The sequence below is a fragment of the Nomascus leucogenys genome, chromosome 5 (genome assembly GCF_006542625.1).
Source record: "Nomascus leucogenys isolate Asia chromosome 5, Asia_NLE_v1, whole genome shotgun sequence".
Classification (NCBI taxonomy): domain Eukaryota; kingdom Metazoa; phylum Chordata; class Mammalia; order Primates; family Hylobatidae; genus Nomascus; species Nomascus leucogenys.
The window spans coordinates 1,874,755-1,900,041 of NC_044385.1; the positions used below are offsets into that span (position 1 = coordinate 1,874,755).

The 25,287-nt window shown below is 38.9% G+C and overlaps 1 protein-coding gene across 1 annotated transcript in view; it reads left to right on the plus strand.

Moving 5' to 3' along the window:
• Positions 1 to 25,287, plus strand: part of SMYD3 (SET and MYND domain containing 3) — a 749,402-nt gene that overhangs the window by 128,887 nt on the left and 595,228 nt on the right. The window contains exon 2 of the mRNA XM_030812563.1: positions 23,667 to 23,730. Coding sequence (XP_030668423.1) covers positions 23,667 to 23,730 — 64 coding nt within the window. The remainder of the gene's footprint in view (positions 1 to 23,666; positions 23,731 to 25,287) is intronic.

Below are 25,287 nucleotides of genomic sequence, written 5' to 3' on the forward strand. Positions count from 1 at the left end.
TCAGGCTGGAGTGCAGTGGTGTGATCTCGACTCACTGCAACCTCTACCTCCCAGGTTCAAGTGATTCTCCTGCCTCAGCCTCTTGGGTAGCTGGGATTATAGGTGTGTGTCACCACGCCTGACTAATTTTTGTATTTTCAGTAGAGATGAGGTTTCACCGTGTTGTCCAGGCTGGTCTTGAACCCCTGGCCTTAAGGGATCTGCCCGCCTTGGCCTCCCAAAGTGCTGGGATTACAGGTGTGAGCCACCATACCTGGCCTTTTCAAAACTTTTAAAAGTCATGTTGATTAATGATTTTTCCAGAAATATTAGGTTCATTGTTATTGTATTCATATTTGATTGCTTTCAGGCTAAGAAGTAGTTACTGTTTAGCTATACCCATGGTCATTTCCGTGAATCACTTTTACTTCAACTGTTACTTTACTTTGATTCAGTAATTTTTCATTGTTAGATATGTGAAGGACCAGAAAAGAACCAGGAAAAACATCCCAAGAGTTATAAACATTCAAAGCTTTATAAAATTCTGAATTTCTAGAAAGGCTAAGCTGTTTAATATATTAATATTGTTTAATCTATTAGTACTAAGATATTTCAAATGATATCTAGAAACAGCTTTTGAAAGTTTACAATTTAAAAATCTTAATAATAAAACTGTGATGATAATGAGTAATAGTTACTGAGCACTCCTATGAGCCAAGAATGATATTAAGTTTTTAAAAGTTTTATTCTTATTACACCTATGTAATGTTAGTATTATTATTTATTATCATTTTAGTTCAGTGGTTTCAAGAGATTGAATTCCTTAGTATTACACAGTTACTAAATGGTTGTATTAGTCAAGGTTCTCTAGAGGGACAGAAGTAATGGAATATATATATATATATATATATATAAAGGTGAGTTTATTAAGTATATATTGATGTATATTATATATAAAGGGGAGTTTTATTAAGTATATATAATATATATAAAGGGGAGTTTATTAAAAAAATATATATATATATATATATATGAAGGGGAGATTATTAAATATTAACTCACACAATCACAGGGTCTCACAATAGGCCATCTGCAGGCTGAGGAGCAAGGAGAGCCAGTCCGAGTTTCAAAACTGAAGAGCTTGGAGTCCGATGTTCAAGGGCTGGAAACATTGCATGGGAGAAAGATGTAGGCTGGGAGGCTAGGCCAGTGTCTCTTTTTACATTTTTCTGCCTGCTTATATTCTAGCTGTGCTGGCAGCTGATTAGATGGTGCCCACTCAAATTAAGGGTGGGTCTGCCTTTCCCAGCCCACTGACTCAAATGTTCATCTCCTTAGGCAACACCCTCACAGACACACCCAGGATCATCCTTCAATCCAATCAAGTTGACACTCAGTATCAACCATCACAGTGGTCAACTAAATTTTAATTCCAGGCCACGTGGCACTAGTGTAAGCTATTTAATTACAGTATTATATTCTTTCGTAGTGTCTAGTTGTGAAATACAGACACAGTCTGTGAGAAATGAGTTTGTAAAACATGCACTCAACAAAGGATTAAATTCACTAAGAAAACTCAGTAGAAAATGTGCAAATGCTATGAACAGGCAGTTGATAAAAGAGAAATTATGCATGGTGAATAGACATGAAAAGATGCTCAAACCCTGACCATTTGTCAAGGGAAAGCATACTGAGATAACATTTTACACCCATCAGACCGGCAGAATGTGAAATGACGGTATCAAGAGGTGATAAGATACAGATTTAAGGGAACTCTCATTATACTGCTGTGGGAGTGTAAATTCCTCCAGCTGCCTTGGAGACCTGTTTGTCAATATGCAAAATTATTCAAGTTGTGCTTTCTTACAACTCAGCAGTTTTACTTCTAGGAATACATACTTTAAAGAAATGGAATGAGAGTGGAGTGCGGAGACCTCTGGGAGTACCCGTGGGCCTTTCAGGGATTTATGTGAAAACTGTTTTCATGATAATAATTCAGAATTATGGTCGGGCGTGGTGGCTTATGCCTGTAATCTCAGCACTTTGGGAGGCTGAGGCAGGTGGATCACCTGAGGGTGGGAGTTCAAGACTAGCCTGACCAACATGGAGAAATCCCATCTCTACTAAAAATACAAAATTAGCCAGGTGTGGTGGCGGGTACCTGTACTCCCAGCTACTCGGGAGGCTGAGGCAGGAGAATCGCTTGAACCCGGGAGGCGGAGTTTGTGGTGAGCTGAGATGGCGTCATTGCACTCCAGCCTGGGCAACAAGAGTGAAACTCCGTCTCAAAAAAAAAAAAAAAAAAAAAAAAAGAATTATTTGCCTTTTTTATTCTCATATCTTATGAGTATACTGTGGATTTTCCAGAAGCTACATTGCAATAGATTGAATGAAGAAACAAAAAAACTAGCTGCTTTCTATTAAGCCAGACATTAAAAGGATTATCAAAAAAGTAAAACATTACCACTCTCCTAACTTATTTTTGTTTTGAAAAATATAGTTATTTTTTATTAAAATATGTTGACATGTGATAGGATTCTTATTTTTGAATGAATTAATACATTATTATTATTATTATTATTATTTTGAGACCAAGCCTCTATCACCCAGGCTGGAGTACAATGGCACAATCTCGGCTTACTGCAACCTCTGCTTCAAGTGATTCTCCCGCCTCAACCTCCTGAGTAGCTGGGATTACAGATGCGTGCCACCACGCCCAGCTAATTTTTGTATTTTTAGTAGAGATGGGGTTTCACCATGTTGACCAGGCTGGTCTTGACCTCCTGACCTCAGGTGATCTGCCCGCCTCAGCCTCCCAAAGTGCTGGGATTACAGGCGTGAGCCACCACTCCTGGCCAATGCATTATTTTTTTAACGTCTTAATTTTAATCTGTAATACATTAAATATCAATAGAGACAGTTGACCTTAGTAAAGCCTCTTTAAGATCCTTCAGTAATTTTTAAGTCAGGACTGAGACCAGAAAGTTTTGGAAAGAATTGTATAAGTGCACAGTTCAAGTATGTGTTCATTGTGATGTTGTTTATACTAGTTTATTTATTTTTAGTTTTTTTTTTTTTTTTTTTTGAGATGGAGTCTTGCACTGTTGCCCAGGCTGGAGTGCAATGGCGTGATCTTGGCTCACTGCAACCTTCGTCTCCTGGGTTCAAGTAATTCTCATGCCTCAGCTTCCCAAGTAGCTGGGATTACAGGCGCGTGCCACCACGCCTGGCTAATTTTTGTATTTTTAGTAGAGATGGGGTTTCACCATGTTGGTCAGGCTGGTCTTGAACTCCTGACCTCAAGTGATCCACTCACCTTGGCCTCCCAAGTGCTGGGATTTGGGCTCCCAAAGCTACTGCACCCTGCTTGTTTATAATAGCTTAAAACATTGTTATCAACACTAATGTCCATCAATATGAACATAAGATCAATTCTATCAATATGGAATAGTAAGAGACGTAGTGAGCTCTGTGTGTGTATATATGTAATATTGTAATATTTATACCATCATATTTGTATCTTAATCAGACCGTATCTATTTTCCAGACATTCCTTTATCATGTGTCAAATAAAATAGTTTTTTTGAGAAGCTAGGCATATTTCTAAGTAATAATAAAGTCCAAAACTTTATTAAGAATTAGATTTTAAGGCCGAGTGTGGTGGCTGACGCCTGTAATCCCAGCACTTTGGGAGGCTGAGGCGGGTGGATCACTTGAGGTCAGGAGCTTGAGAACAGCCTGCCCAACGTGGTGAAACCCCATCTCTACTAAAAATACAAAAATGAGCCAGGCGTGGTGGCGCATGCCTATAATCCCAGCTACTCGGGAGGCTGAGGCAGGATTGTTGCTTGAACCCAGGGGGTGGAGGTGCAGTGAGCCTAGATCATGCCACTGCACTCCAGCCTCAGTGACAGAGCAAGACTCTGTCTCAAAACAAAAACAAAAACAACAACAAAAAAATTAGATTTTAGTCAGTTCACATTATTGCCGATCTTTTGACCTTAATTTTGAAGGGCAGAAATATAAGTGTTAACAGGTGCTGCTCTATTTGACTAGAAAATAAGCAGCGTATGTAAGACTTGGTATGCTAGAATGTAGAATATCTTCACTGCGTTCTTTCAGGACCACTGTACTGTTTACTGAAAAGGAGGAAGCACCATTTTGTTATATGTTTGTGTATACACTTCCACTGTAGTGGCTTAAACAAATAGTTAACTTATTTTTCTTATCCAAAAATTGGACGTTGGCTATTTGATGTAACAGAGTGGTGGCATTTATTCTCATGCTGTGTCTTGTGCTGAGAAGGTTGAAAATTCGTAAAAAAAAAAAAAAAACAAAAAAAAAAGTGTCTCATTAGAAACGTAGTTCATTTTTATTATTTCCAGTAGTTATGTTTTATAAAGTTACTGTGAAAACTGAATTAGCCAACACTGAGCCATTCATTGCTCCTAGCAGATATACAGGATTAAGTTCCTAAAAGCCTCTAGTCACAACATATTTGTCACCTGATCAGTACACAACGTTGTTTTATTATGGGTTTCTTTTTAAAGACACCTTATTATATTTTTTTTAATTTTTGAAACGGAGTCTTGCTCTGTCGCCCAGGCTGGAGTGCAACAGCGTGATCTCGGCTCGCCACAACCTCCACCTCCCAGGTTCAAGAGATTCTTCTGCCTCAGCCTCCCGAGTAGCTGGAAATACAGGCATGAGCCACCACACCCTGCTGATTTTTGTATTTTTAGTAGAAATGAGGTTTCATCATGTTGGCCAGGCTGGTGTCGAACTCCTGACCTAAGGTGATCCGCCTGCCTTGGCCCCACAAACTGCTGGGATAACAGACGTGAGCCACCACGCCTGGCCAGTAGAGATGGGGTTTTGCCATGTTGGCCAGGCTGGTCTTGAACTCCTGACCTCAAGTGATCCACCAACCTCGGCCTCCCACTCCTGCTGGGATTACAGGCATGAGCCACTACGCCCGGCCACCTTATTTAATGTATATTGTTGATTGATTAACATTGAACTCAGGGTCAGCAGCACCGTAACTTATGCCTCAGGGAAGCTTATCTAACACATGCATTTTCTCTGTGAGGCATATTACAACCTTCTTGTGCTTAGGGACACGAGACAGCACTGCGGTACTGTGCTTAGGGACCATATTATGCAGTCAAATCAAGAAAAATGAGAAAAACAGAGCACCAAGTGGACTGCAGAAAGGACGCTTACACTGTGAGAGCTGAGAAGGCAGTGTCTTCTTCTTTGACTTCAGCTGGGAACATACACATTGGGCGACACAGATTTTTGGCCTTTTCTCTTTTGTCCACAACTGACTGCAGACATGCTGTGATGGTTGATTTTGGAGTTACAGATAAATATAAGTGAATAAGTGCATTTGCAAATATGGAATATATGAATAATGAGAAGTGAGTGTACCTGTTTGCAGGTCATTAGCCAAAACTGGGCCACATGGATTGTTCTTAGAGTGGCCAGTGCCCATGAGGCATACATTTTTTTTTAAGTTTAGATTAATCATGATTTATTCCCCTGGCTCTGGCCATCTCCTCTCCCTGAAATCAAGAGCTCTGTGTTTGCTACATCAGCAAATCACAGTATTTCTTCATGGTAGGAAAGAGTGGGGTGGTTTTTGGGTAAACAATGGACAGTCCCCACCGTGTTTCTAATTAAGTGCTTGGCATTTGGAAGGGGGTCAGTATATTTTTGTTGAAAGAATGAATCAGTGAATGAATGGCAGGGTTGTTTTGTGGAATAGCCTTTAATTTCTGTCATATCTTGCTTGTTAAAGATTTCTCCATGTCTGTATTTTCAGACAAGTAATGTTTTGATTGACTAACTCCAAATCAAATAAAAGTTAGTATAAAAGAATAAAGTTCTACTTTATCTGGGTGACCTTCAAGTTCATATAAGTCAAAGAAAATGATAAAATATGAACCATCGGATGAAGTTGAGACATCTTTTCAGAAAAAGGCTCAGTAACCCAAGTTCCATATGGCAAAAGCTTTTCTTCTTTTTAATAACTGTTTCTTTTCTGAAATGATTGCTTTTTATATTGTGGAAGATATTAAATCCAGAACTATTAGATTTTTGTATTTAGCATATGATACTGATTTTATTATTATAAGTTGTCAGCTTTTCGTGTTATCAAAAACTAAGAAATATTTCATTTGATAACATCCTTTGTAGCTAATGCCAGTTAGAAATAAATTCAATTAATAAAGAATATTTAATTTAAATTATGTTTGAATAAAGTATATATTTGTGTTTACTGTTCTAAACACTGGAATACATTGTAATTAAAGTTGACATGCCTATCTGTCTGTCTGTCTGTCCTTCTCTCTATGCCCTGCATTAGACCAGACACAATTTAAGGCTGTTAAATAATACATATTTCCTTTTCGTTGATGTTTATGTTTATTTGATCATGGAAGTAAAATAATTTTGTTATATAAAACTGAAAAATGGAAAAAATAAACGGAGGGGGAAATCACCCCAATTCAGATCATTTAAAGAAAAAATTCAATATTTTGGTCTGTTTCTTTTCAGTCTTTTTTTATACATTGAAAAAACTTAATTTTACAACATATATGTAATATGAAAATTCCTTTCGACATTCTAGGTAGCTTTTATTCTAATTATAGTTAGAATACCTTTAGGGGTGGATACATTTATTCATTGCCTGTAGATGGAGAGCAGTAAATGAAGCAGCTAGGCTTAAAGTACAGTTCTCTTCAGTTCTCTTAGAATTTTTCCTCCTCGTCGTACTTTCTGTATTTCATACTTGAGAGCATGTTGGGCCTGACTTGAAACTTTATGGAAAATGAAATGTTCTTATACATTCTAACTCCCTTTTTGTTATACTGCATTTTCTCCTGTCTCCTGACCTCAGGTGATCTGCCTGCCTAGGCCCGGCAAAGTCCTTGGATTACAGGCGTGAGCCACTGCCCCTGGCCAGTAGAGATGGGGTTTCACCATGTTGGCCAGGCTAGTCTCGAACTCCTGACCTCAAGAGGTCCACCCACTTAGGCCTCCAAAGTGCTAGGATTACAGGCTTCTTTCTAGGCTTTTTAAATGTTCATCACTGTTATCTCCCCTTTCTGTACCTACTCTATGCAAAATTTCTATTCCTAAAATCTCAGCTAAGTGGGAAAAGCAAGTAAGATTATCTGAATAAAGTAATTCATACTAAGTGCAAATGACTTGTAGTCATAGCCTTTTAGAGGGATGTCTATACTTCATCTCAAGGTATTCTTTTTTTTTTTTTTTTTAAGACGGAGTCTCGCTCTGTCGCCCAGGCTGGAGTGCAGTGGCACAATCTCGGCTCACTGCAAGCTCCGCCTCCCAGGTTCACGCCATTCTCCTGCCTCAGCCTCTCCAAGAGCTGGGACTACAAGCGCCCGCCACCACGCCCGGCTAATTTTTTTGTATTTTTAGTAGACACGGGGTTTCACCGTGGTCTCGATCTCCTGACCTCGTGATCCACCCGCCTCGGCCTCCCAAAGTGCTAGGATTACAAGCGTGAGCCACGGCGCCCGGCCTCAAGGTATTCTTAAACTCCCTGGCTGCTACAGATGTGTGCTAAAAAAAAAATAGACTAAAAAGATATGCTCAAACTCAGATGGGTGTTTGATAAGAAAAATATCTGAGTGGTATTTTAGGGCCATGGAGAGCCTTCTCTTGGGCATACAACATGCTCACTAGAGAAGGGCCAGCAGGCATCAAAACGCTTGCACCAACCCCTGTTAACTCTCATTCCATGGCTATCAGCAGATGATTGACCTCTTAATAAAAATCGATGAGAATTTGTAATTAATTATAGTGCACTTGCAGCTGTAACATTTAATTCCATGTCTCTTAAGGCTTCTTCTTTGAAGGTTTCTTTACTTAGGAACTGGGCAGCATGCTGGTCTTTCTTACAAACTTAAAGTATCGTTTTAAGAGAGAATGAATTAATTGACATTTTGTCATTGCTTACTTCCAAGGAGACTTGAGGCAATTTACAGTTAAAAGGTAAACAAAGTATTATACATAATTGTAAAATAGAAGAGCAAATATTTAAAGCAGGCAGAAGGAGAAGATGCCCTCAGGCCTCTGAAATGAACAAAGGACTCCAGTTAGTGAATTTAGCTTTTGATTTTCCCACTCCCGAAGCTGAAGTGGACGCATGGTGCTGATGTGTTGTTTTCCGATTGGAGGAAGTAGGAGAGAGAATTTTTCTAGAGTGACAAAATATTTTCTGGAACTGAACTCAAGGTGGGCATCTTTTGCCATTTTGAATGCTTAGGTCATCGTATGTTTATGAAAATATTGATCAAATATTCTTATACCTTAGTTGAAATTTTACCCATGGTACTTTTTAAAAATATTTACTGTGATATTTGTACTAACAGTAGTTATATACTTAAAGCGTGTTTCATTTCAATCTTAGGGAAAAATCAGATTTTTTTCTTCTTCCTCATTTTTTTTAAAAATTATTTTAGATTTCAAGAAGACTTAGGGAAATTGAACACATCTCTTAAGTGATCAGAGTTGTGTTACTAGACTAGACTGAAGAGGTTGCTTATTTAAGGATGGGTGTTGTTACTAGAAAAAACTTCCTTTTCTGCAGTTCGTCTTGGTCCCAGCTTTCTCCCGTCTACCCGGTGTGCTGTACCTGAAAACCAAGCCAGTGTACTTTAATACTGATTCTTCATTCACTTATTTCCGATTATTAGCTGTCCGAGTGACTTACAACAGGCAGCGTATCATCTTTTAAATACTGTTAGCATGATGAGGAGAGTTTAGAGCCGTGTGGTTTTCAAACACAAGGACCCTGGCGTTTTAATTTGCTCCTTAGGTTGTTACAGACATTACCTTGCCTAAAGCAAACAGAATGTTAGGAGTCGTAATTACCTTTTAATATTATTGAATATTTAATAGTCTTTTCAGATTTTATTTCTACAAATGCAAGCTTCAAAAAGCATTTTTACAACTTTAAAGTTAGAGCTTCTTGAATTAGACCACTTTGAAGTCAGTTATTCTGATCACATTAAAAATCATGACTTCAGGCCGGGCGTGGTGGCTCACGCTTGTAATCCCAGCACTTTGGGAGGCCGAGGCGGGTGGATCACGAGGTCAGGAGATCGACACCACGGTGAAACCCCGTCTCTACTAAAAAAATACAAAAAATTAGCCGGGCGTGGTGGCGGGCGCCTGTAGTCCCAGCTACTCGGAGAGGCTGAGGCAGGAGAATAGCGTGAACCCGGGAGGCGGAGCTTGCAGTGAGCTGAGATCGCGCCACTGCACTCCAGCCTGGGCGACAGAGCGAGACCCCGCCTCAAAAAAAAAAAAAAAAAAATCATGACTTCAGTGAATGTAGATTGAGGTATCAAATACTTAGGATACTAGTCAAAATTTGAAATTAGAGCCAAGTAGTCTGGCTACATGTGGGTTTCAAAAAGTGGTATTAATAAATGGCCTGTGTACCTGTGTGGAGATGACTACATTTGTGGCACATGTAGATGTAGCTTTTTTCAGTTTTTAGCAACCATGGAAGAGATATAGAAGAAATTTTTCTGATAGGGCATGGAGACGGACAGAATTATCCTGAGCAGTTTGAGAATACACCCAGCAGCCTCAGTTTTAACTCTGCACTAAATGCTTTGCTTGGTGCTGTGTTAGCAGGCGCTCCATATAGATTATCTCATAGTTTGCCTTGCAGTCCCGTGAGTAAGTCACTTATTCCCACTTTGCAGAGGAGGAAATTGAGGCTATGAGACGTTACAAGGGTACGCCCCTAGTAAGTATTGCAGGTTTTGAACCCTAAACTGCTAAAACATTTTCTTTCCTTGTCCCCCAAAATAGTCCCACCATTCTTTTACCACTCACTCTTTATTTATCAGAAAGTGACTTTTCCTTCACCTGAACTGGGGTCCTGTATAGTCTGTGTCACTTCTCAAACAATGGTTTTGTATTATGATTCATTCTGCAAGTGATGTGTGTTGGTCTGCCTTTCTTGATTGCCGTCTCCAAGAAGCAGTGACTGCATTACCCTCTCCGCTGTCATCCACCTGGGACGTTATGCGAAGATGCCCATGGTGGCCAGTCGCTGAGCACTTGTTGAATTCACACCTGGGGTTTGTGTTTATCAGGTGGCACAGGCTCCACAAGGATATTAGCTTTAATTTAGAGGGTTGCAGACAGTGGAAGGGGAGTACTCAAGTAGCTGGTCTGCCTCTCTGATTCTAACTGGGTCCACATATTTTGCTGTGCTTTTCCCAAAGTGCTGGATTTAAGGTGCTTGTGTTTCTCCTAGGAAGGTATGGTGCCAGTGAAATATAGATTAATTTCCCCTGAAATACTAACCATTACATTTTTTTGTTTTTACTTTGTGTTAGAAATGTGAAATAAGATGAAATGGAATGTAGAAAAAGGAATCCAAGGCTGGGTGTAGTGGCTCTAATCTAATCACGCCTCCAATCTTAGCACTTTGGGAGGCTGAGGTGGGAGGATTGCTTGAGTCCAGAAGTTTGAGACTACCCTGGGCGACATAGGGAGACCCTGTCTCTACAAATAATTTAAAAAATTAGCCAAGTGTAGTGGCATGCACCTGCAGTCCCAGGTACTTGGGAGGCTGAGGTAGGAGGATCACCTGAGCCTGGGAGGTAGAGGCTTCAGTGAGCTGTGTTTGCGCCACTGTGCTCCAGCCTGGGTAACAGAGCGAGACCCTGTCTCAAAAGTAAAAATGAAAGAAAAATGAATCCAAATCAATTCTGTTTTCCTATGAGTCTGTACAATTTTGACCACATCTACTGGTGTGTGTTAATAGCCATTTGATAGGTGGATGGTGGGTCTAATCACTTCAATTTTTAAAAATTCTGAAATTTTCCCAAAAATAACTAGGAAAAATATTCCAAGGATTATAAACATTCAAACGTTTATAAAATTCTGAATTTGTACAGTGGCTAAACTAGTTAATATATTAGTATTGTTTAATCTGTTAGTACTAAGATATTTCAGACGATATCCAGAAACATCTTGAAAGTTTGCATTTAAATTAAAATAATAATAAAACTGTGATGATAATGAGTAATAGTTACTGAGCACTTCTGTGAACGAAGCATGATACTAAGTTTTTAAGTTTTATTTAAATCTCATTACACCCATGTAATATTATTATTATTATTTATGCTCATTTTAGCTCAGTGGTTTTGAGAGGTTAAACTGCTCAGTATTACACAGCTGCTAAGTGGTTGTATTAGTCAGGGTTCTCTAGAGGGACAGAACTAATGGAATATCTATCTATCTATCTATCTATCTATCTATCTATCTATCTATCTATCTATTTGAGTTTATTAAGTATTAACTCACTTGATTACAAGGTCCCAATATAGGTCATCTGCAGGCTGAGGAGCAAGGAAGCCAGTCTGAGTCCCAAAACTGAAGAACTCGGAGCCCGATGTTTGAGGGCAGGAAGCATCCAGCATGGGAGAAAGGTGTAGGTGGGGAGACTAATCCAGTCTAGCCTTTTCACGATCTTCTGCCTGCTTTTATTCTAGCCGTGATGGCAGCTGATTAGATGGTACCCACCCAGGTTGAGGGTGGGTCTGCCTTTCCCAGTCCACTGACTCAAATGTTGATCTCCTTTGGCAACAACCTCACAGACATACCAGGAACAGTGTGTTGCATCCTTCAATCCAATCAAGTTGACACTCAATATTAACCATCACAGAGACTTTTTAGGTAATTAAGACATGTTACTAGGAAGGAGCTCTGAATAATGAGTTTATAATATAGGAATGTGTTGTAGGTGGGTTGTTTTCTCTACAGGAAGTTTAAAGTGGATTCTGTGGGTCCCAGGGCTGGGGGGAATTTGGGAGTCACTAGGATTTTTTTGTTTTCTATATCCATTCCAGGAAACTTCCTTCCTACTGTCTGGTAACTGGTTTTATTGTTTTAGCGCAGAGTCTCTAAACACGGACATACTCTTTCCCTCTGACACCCAAGAAGGATAGAGAGATGGTCCCTAAAATAGTACCCCCATAGTTGAGATTTGAGGGACCCAATTAATTTCCCTCCCCACTTCTTAAAAATTTCTTAGAGATGGTTGTTCCTGCTATACCCATATCTAAGTTTTTAATTTGTGTACTGGAAGACTGGAAGAACAATTAATTTTGCCCAGTTTTAATTTTCTTTTTACATTTCAGTAGCTTAGGCTGTTGGAGAAACTAATTATGGCCCAGCCTATACCCGGAAGAGAGGACTTAACCTGTGCTCCGTGAACCACTGTGTCTGGGACACTGAGTAACCCAAGAATTTTCTTTGATATGACAATTTTCTTTGATATTGACATAGATCAATCTTCTTGATCTATGAATTTCTGAAAGAGAATTTATAATATCTAACTCTTATATGGTACCTGCTACATTCCAGGCCCTGCTTTAACTTATTGTTCATGTTCGTATGAACAAGTGATAAGGGATTCCTTTTTGCTTTTTTTGAAGAGGGTGGGTTGCTAACGATCCCATTTATTTTAGTAAAAAATAAGATCAATATCTTCTCTTATTTGGTGGTACAATACTAATATTCATCTTTGAAATGAAGGGAAAAGTAAAAATCACTTTTCTGTGATTGATACATTCCTCTTACTTTTTTAAGATTACTTTTTGGCTGATCATGGTGGCTCACGCCTGTAATCTCAGCACTTTGGGAGGCTGAGGTGGGCAGATCACTTGAGGCCAGGAGTTCGAGAGCATCCTGGCCAACACGGTGAAACCCCATGTCTACTAAAAATACAAAGATTAGCTGGGCATGTTTGTGCACGCCTGTAATCCCAGCTACTCAGGAGGTTGAGGCATAAGAATTGCTTCAACCTGGGAGGCAGAGGTTGCGTTTTTTTATTCAGAAACTCCAGTTCTGGATGGACTTTTTAGACAAACACTATGCAAACAGCATGTTCTCTACTTTTCTGAAACTACCATACTTTGCCTTAAAATATGCACAATTTCTGTCATCTTCAAATTTAGTTTTATTTATTGGTTGCACAAGAGAAATAGAACCAAATAATTTTGGAGCTGGAAGAAAACTTATCTAATTCCTCTTCTGCAGTATTGGAAATTCCCTTACCTCGTGTCTAGCAAATATACTTACTACTAGATTCTCCTTAAACATGTCAAGTCACTGGGAACCCCCCGCTTCTCAAGGCATTGCATTAGACTTCTGAACAGTTGCTGTCCCCAGAAAAATCGTTAAAATTTAGGTAAAATCTGCCCTCCTCTAACTTCCATTCACTATTTCTTGTTTTAGCCTCTGAAGCTACCTAAAATAAGTGGTCCTTTTTCTATAAACTGCTAATTATGTTTTTGATTTGACATATACATTTCTCTTTTTTTCCCCCAAAAATACGGCTTTGTTGTTCAATTTGAAATGACATGTGGTGATTTTTTTTTTTTTTTTGAGATGGAGTCTCTCTCTGTCGCCCAGGCTGGAGTGCAGTGGCACGATCTTGGCGCACTGGAAGCTCCACCTTCCGGGTTCAAGCGATTCTCCTGCCCCAGCCTCCTGAGTAGCTGGGATTACAGGCGCACACCACCATGCCTGGCTAATTTTTGTATATTTAGTAGAGACAGGGTTTCACCATGGTCAGGCTGGTCTCAAACTCCTGACCTCGTGATCCACCCGCCTCATAGTGCTGGGATTACAGGTGTGAGCTACCGCGCCTGGCCGATTTTTTTTTTTTTTTTTGAGACGATTCTATATTCCCCAAGCGTGTCACTGAGGTTGAAATTACAGATGCGACCCTCTTGCTTTTTTTTTTTTTTTTTTTAAGAGAAAAAGAAGGTTTTCTTGTACTATCTGGTGGCTGTGTTTCTGCTAACTTCCTGTTCCCTCTCACTGCTGCCCAAGTATTTTCTCTGCAGGGGAGCCTTGCCAGGGGGCTGTTGCTCTGAACCATGCCCCAAAAAGAAAAGCAGTAATGCATCAAAGTTTCAGTAGTTGGTTTAATCAAGCACACGTAACTTTTTTCATGGACTCAACTTGCCTTTTTTTTTTTTGAAACTAAGAATTTAGATTTATTTGTTTAGTCATTTAATATGTAAAAACAATCCCAGACATTTAAATAACTCATGTTAAGGAGTTGCCATCACACATTAAATGACAGATCAATTATTCAAGTACTCTGAATTATCTTGTTAGTTTACCAAACTTCTGTGTCAACATTTATTAAAGCCTTTGTTTGGTAGCTGTGGGAGGGAGGAGGAAATGAAGGACTGATATTTGCTAGCTGTTCATCACCTGAGCTTCTTAGGTATCTTGATTCTGCTCGTTATTTTTTAAAACCAAGAAGAAACATTTTGTATGTACTCATGGATCTTTACTTTTAGCCAACAGACATAGCCTCTGATTAACCTAGATAAGAGAGAGGGAAGTGAGAAAATCTGAGGAGCCAGGTCTAAGGAATGCAGGGTTCAGAGCAGCCCTGGGGATTTCGTCTTAAAGAGGTCTCCTAAAGAAAGAACCCTCTCCCAGTTTTGGCTGCGGTTCTCACATTGGCTTGGCATTCTATGCTGGACATCTTTTGGCAATTTGGGGCCTCCTTTGTTTACAGGTCTGTTGGAAGCTAAGTTGCCTTGTTTCCTACAATAAAGATTGTTTTCCAGGGTGGGGAGTGGTGATTAGGTTTTACTGTCCTGCTTGCTCTTTTTTTATGGGGAGAGTCAAGGAGATTAAAAAATGACATAACTGCCATCATTTCCCCAGAATTCTCTTGTTTTTAAATCCGACTGAATCTTGAGTAATATTCTTATATTCCTAATGTTTTTTTTTTTTTTTTTTTTTTTTTTTTGGAGACAGGGTCTCACTCTGTTGCTCAGGCTAGAGTGCAGTGGTGTGATCACAGCTCACTGTAGCCTCAATCTCTCGGACTCAAGCCATCCCCCCACCTCAGCCTCCCGAGTAGCTGGGACCACAGGCTTGTGCCACCATGCCTGGCTAATTTTTTAATTATTATTATTTTTTTTTTGTAGAAATGAGGGCTCACTATGTTGCCCAGACTGGTCTTATTCTTTATATTCTTTATTCGTTATCTTCTTGACCTATGAATTTCTGAAAGAGAATTTATAATATCTAACTCTTATATGGTACCTGCTATATCCCAGGCCCTGCTTTAACTTATTGTATATTGGTCATTTTTTCCTTAGAGATCTGTGACGTATACTTTATAGATTTTGAGACTGGGTATATTGGTTACTTTGTACGTAACAGTTGGTGATGGAAGTCTTTTGTCACTGCATTTAAACTTTAAGTCTCTCTTTTTCCAAAACTTATGTAGTTACACAGGCTTTTTTCGAGTTCATATTTGCCTGACACATCCTTTTCATTCCACCATTGCATGTCCTTTTGTTTGAAGTGTGTCTCGTGAACAGCTAAGTGTTGATTTGATTTTATCCAGTTTTATTGAAGAATGGTAGTATAGTGTGTGGTTACCAGCAGAGCTTTAGGGCCCGATCGCTTGGGTTTGGCTTGTTGCTGGAGTATTGATATCTAGAAGCTGGAGTTCTGCACTTGGGGGTGGATGGAATTTTTCGACGTTGCTTTATTTAGACTTTTAACCACTCCCCATGTTTTACGCCCCATAACTCACTTCTGTTCTTTCAGGGGTGAGGTACCTGATGTATTCAAGTTCTGATTCTCTATAGGATTCCGTTTTTATCCTTTCAGTATCACCTGCCACTTTCACTTTATGGTATGATGCCTTAGTAGTGTGTACTACTCCATCTACTTTTTATCTTTTGAAAATGTGTTGAAATATATATAAAGTCGGCATAATAAGACTGCTTACCTTGTACAGAACTGTTTCAAATTTAGTGTGAGTTAATAGATGTAAAGAGCTTCGTACTGTGGCTGTCATATCAGAAGTGCTTAGAAAGAGCTGTTCTGTTTTGTCATTGATGTTAGTATTATAGGTTGACTTTTAGTGCCCTTGAGCACCTTGAAACTATGCACAGTCCTGTCTGATCCTTGTCACTGTTAATTTTACCATCAGACTTATTTTTATTTTATAATTCAGGTTTTTAAAAATATCTGCTTTTTTGTTATCCAGGTGATTTGGGGGAGATAACGTTAAAGCATGTCGATTCAGCATGTCTAAAGTAGTAATTGAATTAAATGGAATTTTAAAACCATTTTCTCAGGAGGAGTATATTCATAATTAAACTATATGATAATTTAAGACAAAATTTTTATATTTGAAGGGTATAGAATACTTTTAACCAGTTTATGGACTGGATTTGAATTTGATATGGATAGATCAGTATCTATGAAGTGAAGTGTTTTAATCTAATTGGAAATGTCTCTAAATTTTAATTAAATTTATGTTAAAAAGAACATTAATGGTGGTGATAGTTGCACAGCAATCTGAATATGGTTAATGCTACTGAACTGTGCACTTAAAATGGTTAAAATATAGTGAATTTTATGTTATGTATATTTACCAAAGTTTTAAAAAATAACATTTTTTTTTGTGGGGGTCTGGGGTTGTGTACAATATCATTCTCCTTTAGTACATGGAGATCTATAGGTCCAGGGCCATGCGTTATTATTCTTTTCTCTGAGATTCTTTTTCTTTTTTAATTTTAATAGGTTTTTGGTGAACAAGTGGTGTTTGGTTGCATGAATAAGCTCTTTAGTGGTGATTTCTGAGATTTTGGTGCATCCATCTTCCAAGCAGTGTACACTGAACCCAATGTGTAGTCTCTTATCCCTCACCCCCTCCCAACCTTTCTCCTGAGTCCTCGAAGTCCAGTGTATCATTCCTATGCCTTTGCATCCTCATAGCTTAGCTCCCACATATGAGTGAGAACATACGATGTTTGGTTTTCCATTCCTGAGTGACTTTACTTAGATTAATGGTCTCCAACTCCATCTAGGTGGCTATGAATTCCATTATTTTGTTCCTTTTTATGGTTGAGTGGTATTCCATGGTGTATATATATACCACATTTTCTTTATCCATTTGTTGATTGATGGGCATTTGGGCTGGTTCCATATTTTTGCAATTGAAAATTGTGCTGCTATAAATGTGTATACAAGTATCTGTTTTGTATAATGACTTCTTTTCCTCTTGGTAGATACACAGTGGCATTGCTGAATCAAATGGTATATTTACTTTTAGGTCTTTAAGGAATCTCCACACTGTTTTCCATAGTGGTTGTACTGGTTTACATTCCCACTAACAGTGTAAAAGTGTTCCCTTTTCAGTGCACCTATACCAACATCGATTATTTTTAGATTTTTTGATTATGGCCATTCTTGCAGGAGCGAGGTGGTATTACATTGTGGTTTGGATTTGCAATTCCCTGATAATTAGTGATGTTGAGCATTTTTCCATATGCTTGTTGGCCATTTGTATATCTTCTTTTGAGAATTGTCTATCCATGTCTTTAGCCCACTTTTTGATGGAATTGTTTTGTTCTTGCTGATTTGTTTGAGTTCTTTGTAGATTCTGGGTATCAGTCATTTGTCGGATGTATAGATTGTGAAGATTTTCTCCCACTCTGTGGTTTGTCTGTTAACTCTGCTGATTATTTCTTTTGCTGTGCAGAAACTTTTTAGTTTAATTAAGTCTCATGTATTTATCTTTGCTTTTGTTTCATTTGCTTTTGGGTTCTTGGTCATGAAGTCTTTGCCTAAGTCAGTGTCTAGAAGGGTTTTTCTGATGTTATCTTCTAGAATTTTTATGGTTTCAGGTCTTAGATTTAAGTCTTTGATTCATCTTGAGCTGATTTTTGTGTAAGGTGAGAGATGAGGATCCAGTTTCATTCTTCTATATGTGGCTTGCCAATTGTCCCAGCACTATTTGTTGAATAGGGTGTCCTTTCCCCACTTTTATGTTTTTGTTTGCTTTGTTGAAGATTAGTTAGCTGTAAGTATTTGGGTTTATTTCTGGGTTCTCTATTCTGTTTCATTGTGCCTATTTTTATACCAGTACTATGCTGTTTTGGTGACCGTGGCCTTGTAGTATAGTTTGGAGTTGGATAATGTGATGCCTCCAGATTTGTTCTTTTTGCTTAGTCTTGCTTTGGCTATGTGGTCTCTTTTTTGGTTCCACATTAATTTTAGGATTTTTTTTTCTAGTTTTGTGAAGAATGATGGTGGTGTTTAGATGGGAATTGTATTGAATTTGTAGATTGCTTTTGGCAATATGGTCATTTTCACAATATTGATTCTACCCATCCATGAGCATGGGATGTTTTTCCATTTGTTTGTGTCATCTGTGTTTTGTAGTTTTCCTTGTAGAGGTCTTCGCCTCCTTAGTTAGGTGTATTCCTAAGTATTTTATTTTATTATTTTTTTGCAGCTATTGTAAAAGGGGTTGAGTTCTTGATTTGATTCTCAGCTTAGTTGCTGTTGCTGTATAGCAGAGCTACTGATTTGTGTACATTAATTTTGTATCCTGAAACTTTGCTGAATTCATGTACTAGTTCGAAGAGCTTTTTGGATGAGTCTTTAGGGTTTTCTAGGTATACAATCATATCATCAGCAAACAAACAGCAACAGTTTGGCTTCCTCTACCGATTTGGATACCTTTGATTTCTTTCTCTTGTCTGATTGCTCTGGCTAGGACTTCCAGTACTATGTTGAATAGAAGTGGTGAAAGTGGGCATCCTTGTCTGATTTCATTTCTCAGGGGGAATGATTTCAACTTTTCCCTGTTTAGTATAATGCTGGCTGTGGGTTTGTCATAGATAGCTTTCATTACCTTAAGGTGTGTCCCTTCTATGCCGATTTTGCTGAGGGTTTTAATCATAAAGAGATGCTGGATTTTGTCAAATGCTTTTTCTGTGTCTATTGAGATGATCATGTGATTCTTGTTTTTAATTCTGTTTATGTGGCGTATCACATTTATTGAGTTGTGGATGTTAAACCATCCGTGCATCCCTGGTATGAAACCCACTTGGTCATGATAGATTATCTTTTTGATGTGCTGCTGGATTCAGTTAGCTCGTATTTTGTTGAGGAATTTTGCATCTGTGTCATCAGGAATATTGGTCTGTAGTTTTAGTTTTTTGTTAGGTCCTTCCCTGGTTTTTATACTCGGGTGATACTGGCTTCAAAGAATGATTTAAGGAGGTTTCCCTTTTTCTCTATCCTCCGGAATAGTGTCAATAGGATTGGTACTGGTTCCTCTTTGAATGTCTGACAGAATTCAGCTGTGAATCCTTATGATCCTAGACTTTTTCTTGTTGGCAATTTTAAAATAATTACCATTTCAGTCTTGCTGCTTGTTATTGGTCTGTTCGGAGTTTCTGTATCTTCCTGGTTTAATTTAGGAGGGTTGTATATTTCCAGGAATTTATCCATCCCCTCTAGGTTTTCTAGTTTAGGCACATAAAAGTATTCATAGTAGTCCTGAATAAACTTTTGTATTTCTGTGGTATCAGTAGTAATATTTCCCATTTCATTTCTAATTGAGCTTATTTGGATCTTCTCTCTTCTTTTCTTGGTTAATCTTGCTAATGGTCTATCAGTTTTATTGATCTTTTCAAAACCAGCCTTTTGTTTCATTTATCTTTTGCATTTTTTTGTTTGTTTCAATTTCATTTAGTTCTTCTCTGATCTTTGTTATTTCTTTTCTTCTGTCGCATTTCGGTTTGGATTGTTCTTGTTTCTCCAGTTTTGTGAGGTGTAGCCTTAGATTGTCTGTTTGTGCTCTTTCAGACTTTTCAATGTAGGCATTTAATGCTCTGAACTTTCCTCTTAGCACCGCTTTTGCTGTATCCCAGAGGTTTTGATAAGTTGTGTCACTGTTATTGTTCAGTTCAAAGACTTTAAATATCCATCTTGATTTCATTGTTGACCCAACAATCATCCAGGAGCAGGTTATTTAATTTCCATATATTTGCATGGTTTTGGGGGTTCCTTTTGGAGTTAATTTCCAATTTTATTCCACTGTGGTCTGAGGGAGTACTTGATATAATTTCAATTTTCTTAAATTTACTGAGACTTGTTTTGTGCTCTATCATATGTTCTATCTTGGAGAATTTTCATGTGCTGATGAATAGAATGTACATTCTGCAGTTGTTGAGTAGAATGTTCTGTAAATATCTGTTAAGTCCATTTGTTTTAGGGTATAGTTTAAGTCCATTGTTTCTTTGTTGACTTTCTGTCTTGATGACCTGTCTAGTGCTGACAGTAGAGTATTAAAATCCCCCACTATTATTGTGTTGCCGTGTATCTCATTTCTTAGGTCTATTAGTAATTGTTTTATAAATTTGGGAGCTCCAGTGTTAGGTGCATATATATTTTGGATTGTGATATTTTACTGTTGGACTAGTCCTTTTATTGTTATATAATGTCCCTCCTTGTTTCGTTTAACTGCTTTTGCTTTAAAGTCTGTTTTGTTTATAAGAATAGCTACTCCTGCTTACTTTTGGTGTCCATTTGCGTGGAATGTCATTTTCCACCCCTTTACCTTACGTTTATGTGAGTCCTTATGTTTTAGGTGAGTCTTCTGAAGACAGCAGAAATTTAATTGGTGAATTCTTATCCATTCTGCCATTCCATATCTTTTAAGTGGAGTATTTAGGTCATTTACATTCAATGTTAGTATTGAGATGTGAGGTACTATTCCATTCATTGTGCTGTTTATTGTCTGAATACCTTGTGTTTTTTTTATTGTGTTATTGTTATGTAGGTCCTGTGAAATTTCTGCTTTAAAGAGGTTCTATTATGGTGTATTTCGAGGATTTGTTTCAAGGTTTAGAGTTCCTTTTGGCAGCTCTTGTTGTGCTGGCTTGGTAGTGGCAAATTCTCTCAGCATTTGTTTGTCTTAAAAGACTGTATCTTACTGCGTTTATGAAGCTTAGTTTTGCTGGATACAAAATTCTTGGCTGGTAATTGTTTTGTTTAACGAGGCTAAAAATAGGACCCCAATCCCTTCTAGCTTATAGGGTTTTGTTACAGGGGGGTTCATAGATCTCATGCAAGAAATAATTCAGGGTGAGTCCATAGAGTAAAGTGAAAGCAAGTTTATTAGGAAAGTAAAGGAACAAAAGAATGGCTACTCCATAGATGGAGCAGCCCTAAGGGCTGCTAGTTGTCCATTTTTATGGTTATTTCTTAATTACATGCTAAACGAGGGGTGAATTATCTATGCCTCCCCTTTTTTGACCATATACGGTAACTTCCTGACGTTGCCATGGCATTTGTAAACTGTCATGGCACTGATGGGAGTGTAGCAGTGTGACCTCTGGTCACTGTTACCACTGTCTTGGTTTTGGTGAGTTTTAGCTGGCTTCCTTACTGCAACCTGTTTTATCAGCAAGGTGTTTATGACCTGTATTGTGTGCCAACTTCCAGTCTCATCCTGTGACTTAGAATGCCTTAACTGTCTGGGAATGCAGCCCTGTAAGTCTCAGCCTCATTTTACTCAGCTCCTATTCAAGATAGAGTTGCCCTGGTTCACATGCCTGACAGTTTCTGCTCAGAAATCTGCCGTTGCTCTGATAGGTTTTCTTTTATAGGTTACCTGATGCTTTTGCCTCACAGCTCTTAAGATTCTTTCCTTCATCTTTGCTTCGGATAACCTCTTGACTGTGTGTCTAAGTGATGAGTTTCCCAGGTGTTCTTTGAGTTTCTTGTATTTGGATGTCTAGATCTCTAGCAAGGTCAGACAAGTTTTCCTTGATTATTTCCTCAAATAACGTTTCCAAACTTTCAGATTTTTTTTCTTGGGAACACCAATTATTCTTAGATTTGCATGCTTAAAATAGTCTCAAACTTCTTGGATGCTTTGCTCATTTTTTAAAATTCTTTTTTCTTTGTCTTTGATGGATTGGGTTAACTCGAAAGCCTTGTCTTCAAGCTCTGAAGTTCTTTCTTCTGCTTGTTCGATTCTGTTGCTGAGACTTTCCAGTGCATTTTGCATTTCTCTAAGTGTTTCTTTGATTTCTAGAAGTTGTGATCATTTTTTATTTATGCTATTTCACTGAAGAATTTTCCTTTCATATTCTGTATCAGGTTTTTGATTTTTTTAATTTGGAGTTCACCTTTCTCTGGTACCTCCTTGATTAGCTTAATAATTAACCTTCTGAATTCTTTTTCTGGGAATCCAGATATTTTATCTCGGTTTGGATCCATTGCTGGTGAGCTGGTGTGATCTTCTGGGGAGTGTTAAAAAGCCTTGTTTTGTCATATTACCAGAATTGTTTTTCTGGTTCCTTCTTATTTGGGTGATTGTGTCAGAGGGGAGACATGGGACTCAAGGGCTGCTGTTCAGATACATTTGTTCCAAGGGGTTCTCCCTTGATGTGGTGTTCTCCCTCCTCCCCTAGGGATGGAGCTTCCCGAGAGCCAAACTGCAGTGATTGTTTTTGCTCTTCTGGGTCTAGCCACCCAGTGGAGCTACTGGGCTCTGGGCTGGTACTGGGGAGTGACTGCTAAGAGTCCTGTGATCTGATGGAGGTAGCAGGGGCGTGAAGTGGACTCTACAAGGGTCTTTGGTTGTATTTTTGTTTAGTGTGCTGGTTTTGTTTTTGTTTTTTTTTTTGAGACAGAGTCTGTCTCTGTTGCCCAGGGTGGAGTGCAGTGGCTGGGACTACAGGCGCACACTGCCACGCCCAGCTAATTTTTTTGTATTTTAGTAGAGACGGAGTTTCACCGTGTTGCCCAGGCTGTTCTGGAACTCCTGAACTCAGGCAATCTGCCTGCCTCGGCCTCCCAAAGTGCTAGGATTACAGGCGTGAGCCACTACGCCCGGCCCTGTGTGCTGGTTTTGTGTTGGTTGGCCTCCAGCCAGGAGTTGGTGCCTTCAGGAACACATCAGCTGTGATCCTACAGGGAGGAAGCAAACTTGCCCTAAGGTTTCTTAGGTGGTGGGCAGGGCCATAGAGCTCCCAAGAGATTATGGCCTTTGTCTTTGGCACCCAGGGCTGGTAGAGAAAGACCACCAGGGGGCAGGGATAGGTGTGTCTGAGCTCAGATTCTCCTTGGGTGGGGATTGCTGCGGCTGCTGTTGGGATGGGGATGTGGTTTTCAGTCTAATGGAGTTATGTTCCCAGGGGGATTATGGCTGCTTCTGCTGGGTCACACAGGCCGCCAGGGAAGTGGGGGAAAGCCAGCAGTCACAGGCCTCATCCTGCTTCCATGCAGCCCGCATTCCTAAAGGCTGGTCTCATTCCCACCGTGCCCCCACAGCAGCATGGAGTCTGTTTCCAGGCAGCTGGTGACTGCGGCTGAGAACTTGCCCCAGACCACCAGCCTCCCTGCTGAGCAAGCAAGCGGCTCACGTCTTTTCAGAGTCTCAGGGAGCCTGCAGTGGCGATACAGTTCCTTCAAAGGGTCTGTGGATTCTCTTAGTTTACCTGGTATGTTGCTGTGGTAGTTCTTGGATCAAAAGTTCACAGTGTGAGTCCCCACACGCTGCTCTGTCTGTCCGATAGGGAGCTGCAAGCTGGTCCTGCCTCTTCCCCGCCATCTTCTGTCAGACCAAAGGACTTAGTTTTTCTGTCAATGTCTCACATGGAAGGTTCAAGAGGAGGCTCATCAGTGTGAAAATCCAGATCTTAAGGAACTGTACATAATGGAGTAAACAGAACATATTGGTGTCCGTATGTTGACTTATGTTTTCTTTCTTCAATTATGTAGTATGTTTCCCACTCATTTCTTAATGCAGAATTAATTTTTTTTCCCCACAGGAAGGAAAAGCTGATGCGATGCTCTCAGTGCCGCGTTGCCAAATACTGTAGTGCTAAGTGTCAGGTAAGACTTTTCAGCCATATGTAAGTGAAGCTTTCAAATTCTTTACTCTTAAATTTGTCCTTCACTCTACCTGTTGGCCTATGTCTACTTCTTTACAGCCTTTAATGTACTTTTACTTGTTATTCACCTGCTGAGTCGCCCAGGTCGCCAGGGACGTTAAAATGTTAAAACTAATGTTAAATATATATGGTTAAAAATTGGGTGTGTGTGTATATGTCTACTATGTGAAAGTAAATGTCTATTCCTCCCCATCTCATTGCCCCCTGACTTCAATTCTCATTTCCATAGACAATCACTGTTAAGTTTCTCATGTGTCTTTGCAGCATTTGCTTGTGCAGACATATTTGCGTATCTACATCCTATGTTTAAAAAAACAAATACAGGTTAATCTGGCACGAATTCTTGTGTACTTGGATTTTTTTTTTATTTAACAATCTACTTTGGGGAACATTTTGTATCCCATATGTTTCGTTATATGAACTGACCATAATAACAATTTCTTTGTTAATGAATGCTTAGCACTTTTCTAATGTTTGGTATTGCCAATAAAGCACTTCACATCCTGTTTTGCACATTTTTGCATACTTCCCCAAATTAATAGTAGGATAAATTCTTCTTATTGTATTGATTGTTGAAAGGATATATGCCTTTCGAATTTTTAAAGATAATGCCAAATTTCCTGCCAAGAGTTTGAGTTAGTTTACAAGTACTGTTGTTAACATCTTTGAAATTCTTGAAAGGAAGTATAATTAACATTGAACGTGACCTTTTCTTCTAACCTTATGATTAATCATTTAATAAGTAATGTAATTATGTCCTAATGAGTTACATCTTATTAAAAAGTCTAATTAGAGGTTTTGTGTCTGTGTCACTTGTCTCCTCCCTGCCACCCTCCACTCATCCTTTTTGTTTCTTATGTTTTGTATATGCACACACACCTCCGGAGTTTCTTCTTTCCTTCTTTTAAATTTAGGCCATGCTTGCCTCAGGGATTTTCTTCTCTCTCATTTTCTCCTTTGAAAGTAATTTCTTGAGATGACACGAAAAGTGGTCTTAATGGAAAAGAAATCAAAAGTTCAAAAATATCAGGAGTTCCAGGTTCTCATGCTAATTCTGGCATTTGCCGGTTAAGTTATCTCAGGGAAAACACACACTGTGTGGGCCTCAGTTTCTGAATCTGTACTAACAATAAGAGTTAATATTTATTAGGCATCCACTGTGTGCCAGGCACTGTATTATTCCATTTGGTTTTCCAAGAGTCTTGTGAGAATTAGGTACTATTATTATTTTTATTTTATTAATAAGGACAATGAGGACAGAGAAGCAGCCAACTTGCCAAATATTCTATAACTAGTAGGCTCTGAAGCTTCAGGAATGAAACCCAGGTATTCAGACTTTTAACTGCTCTTTTAAACCTAAATTCTGTTCTTGCTCTAACATTCTGATTAGGTCTAGTTTTCCATTATATATTGTATTATTCTTTTGTTTCTTGGCTTTTGGGTTTTTTTTTCGAGACAGTCTTGCTTTGTCTCTTGGACTGGAGTGCAGTGGTGTTAT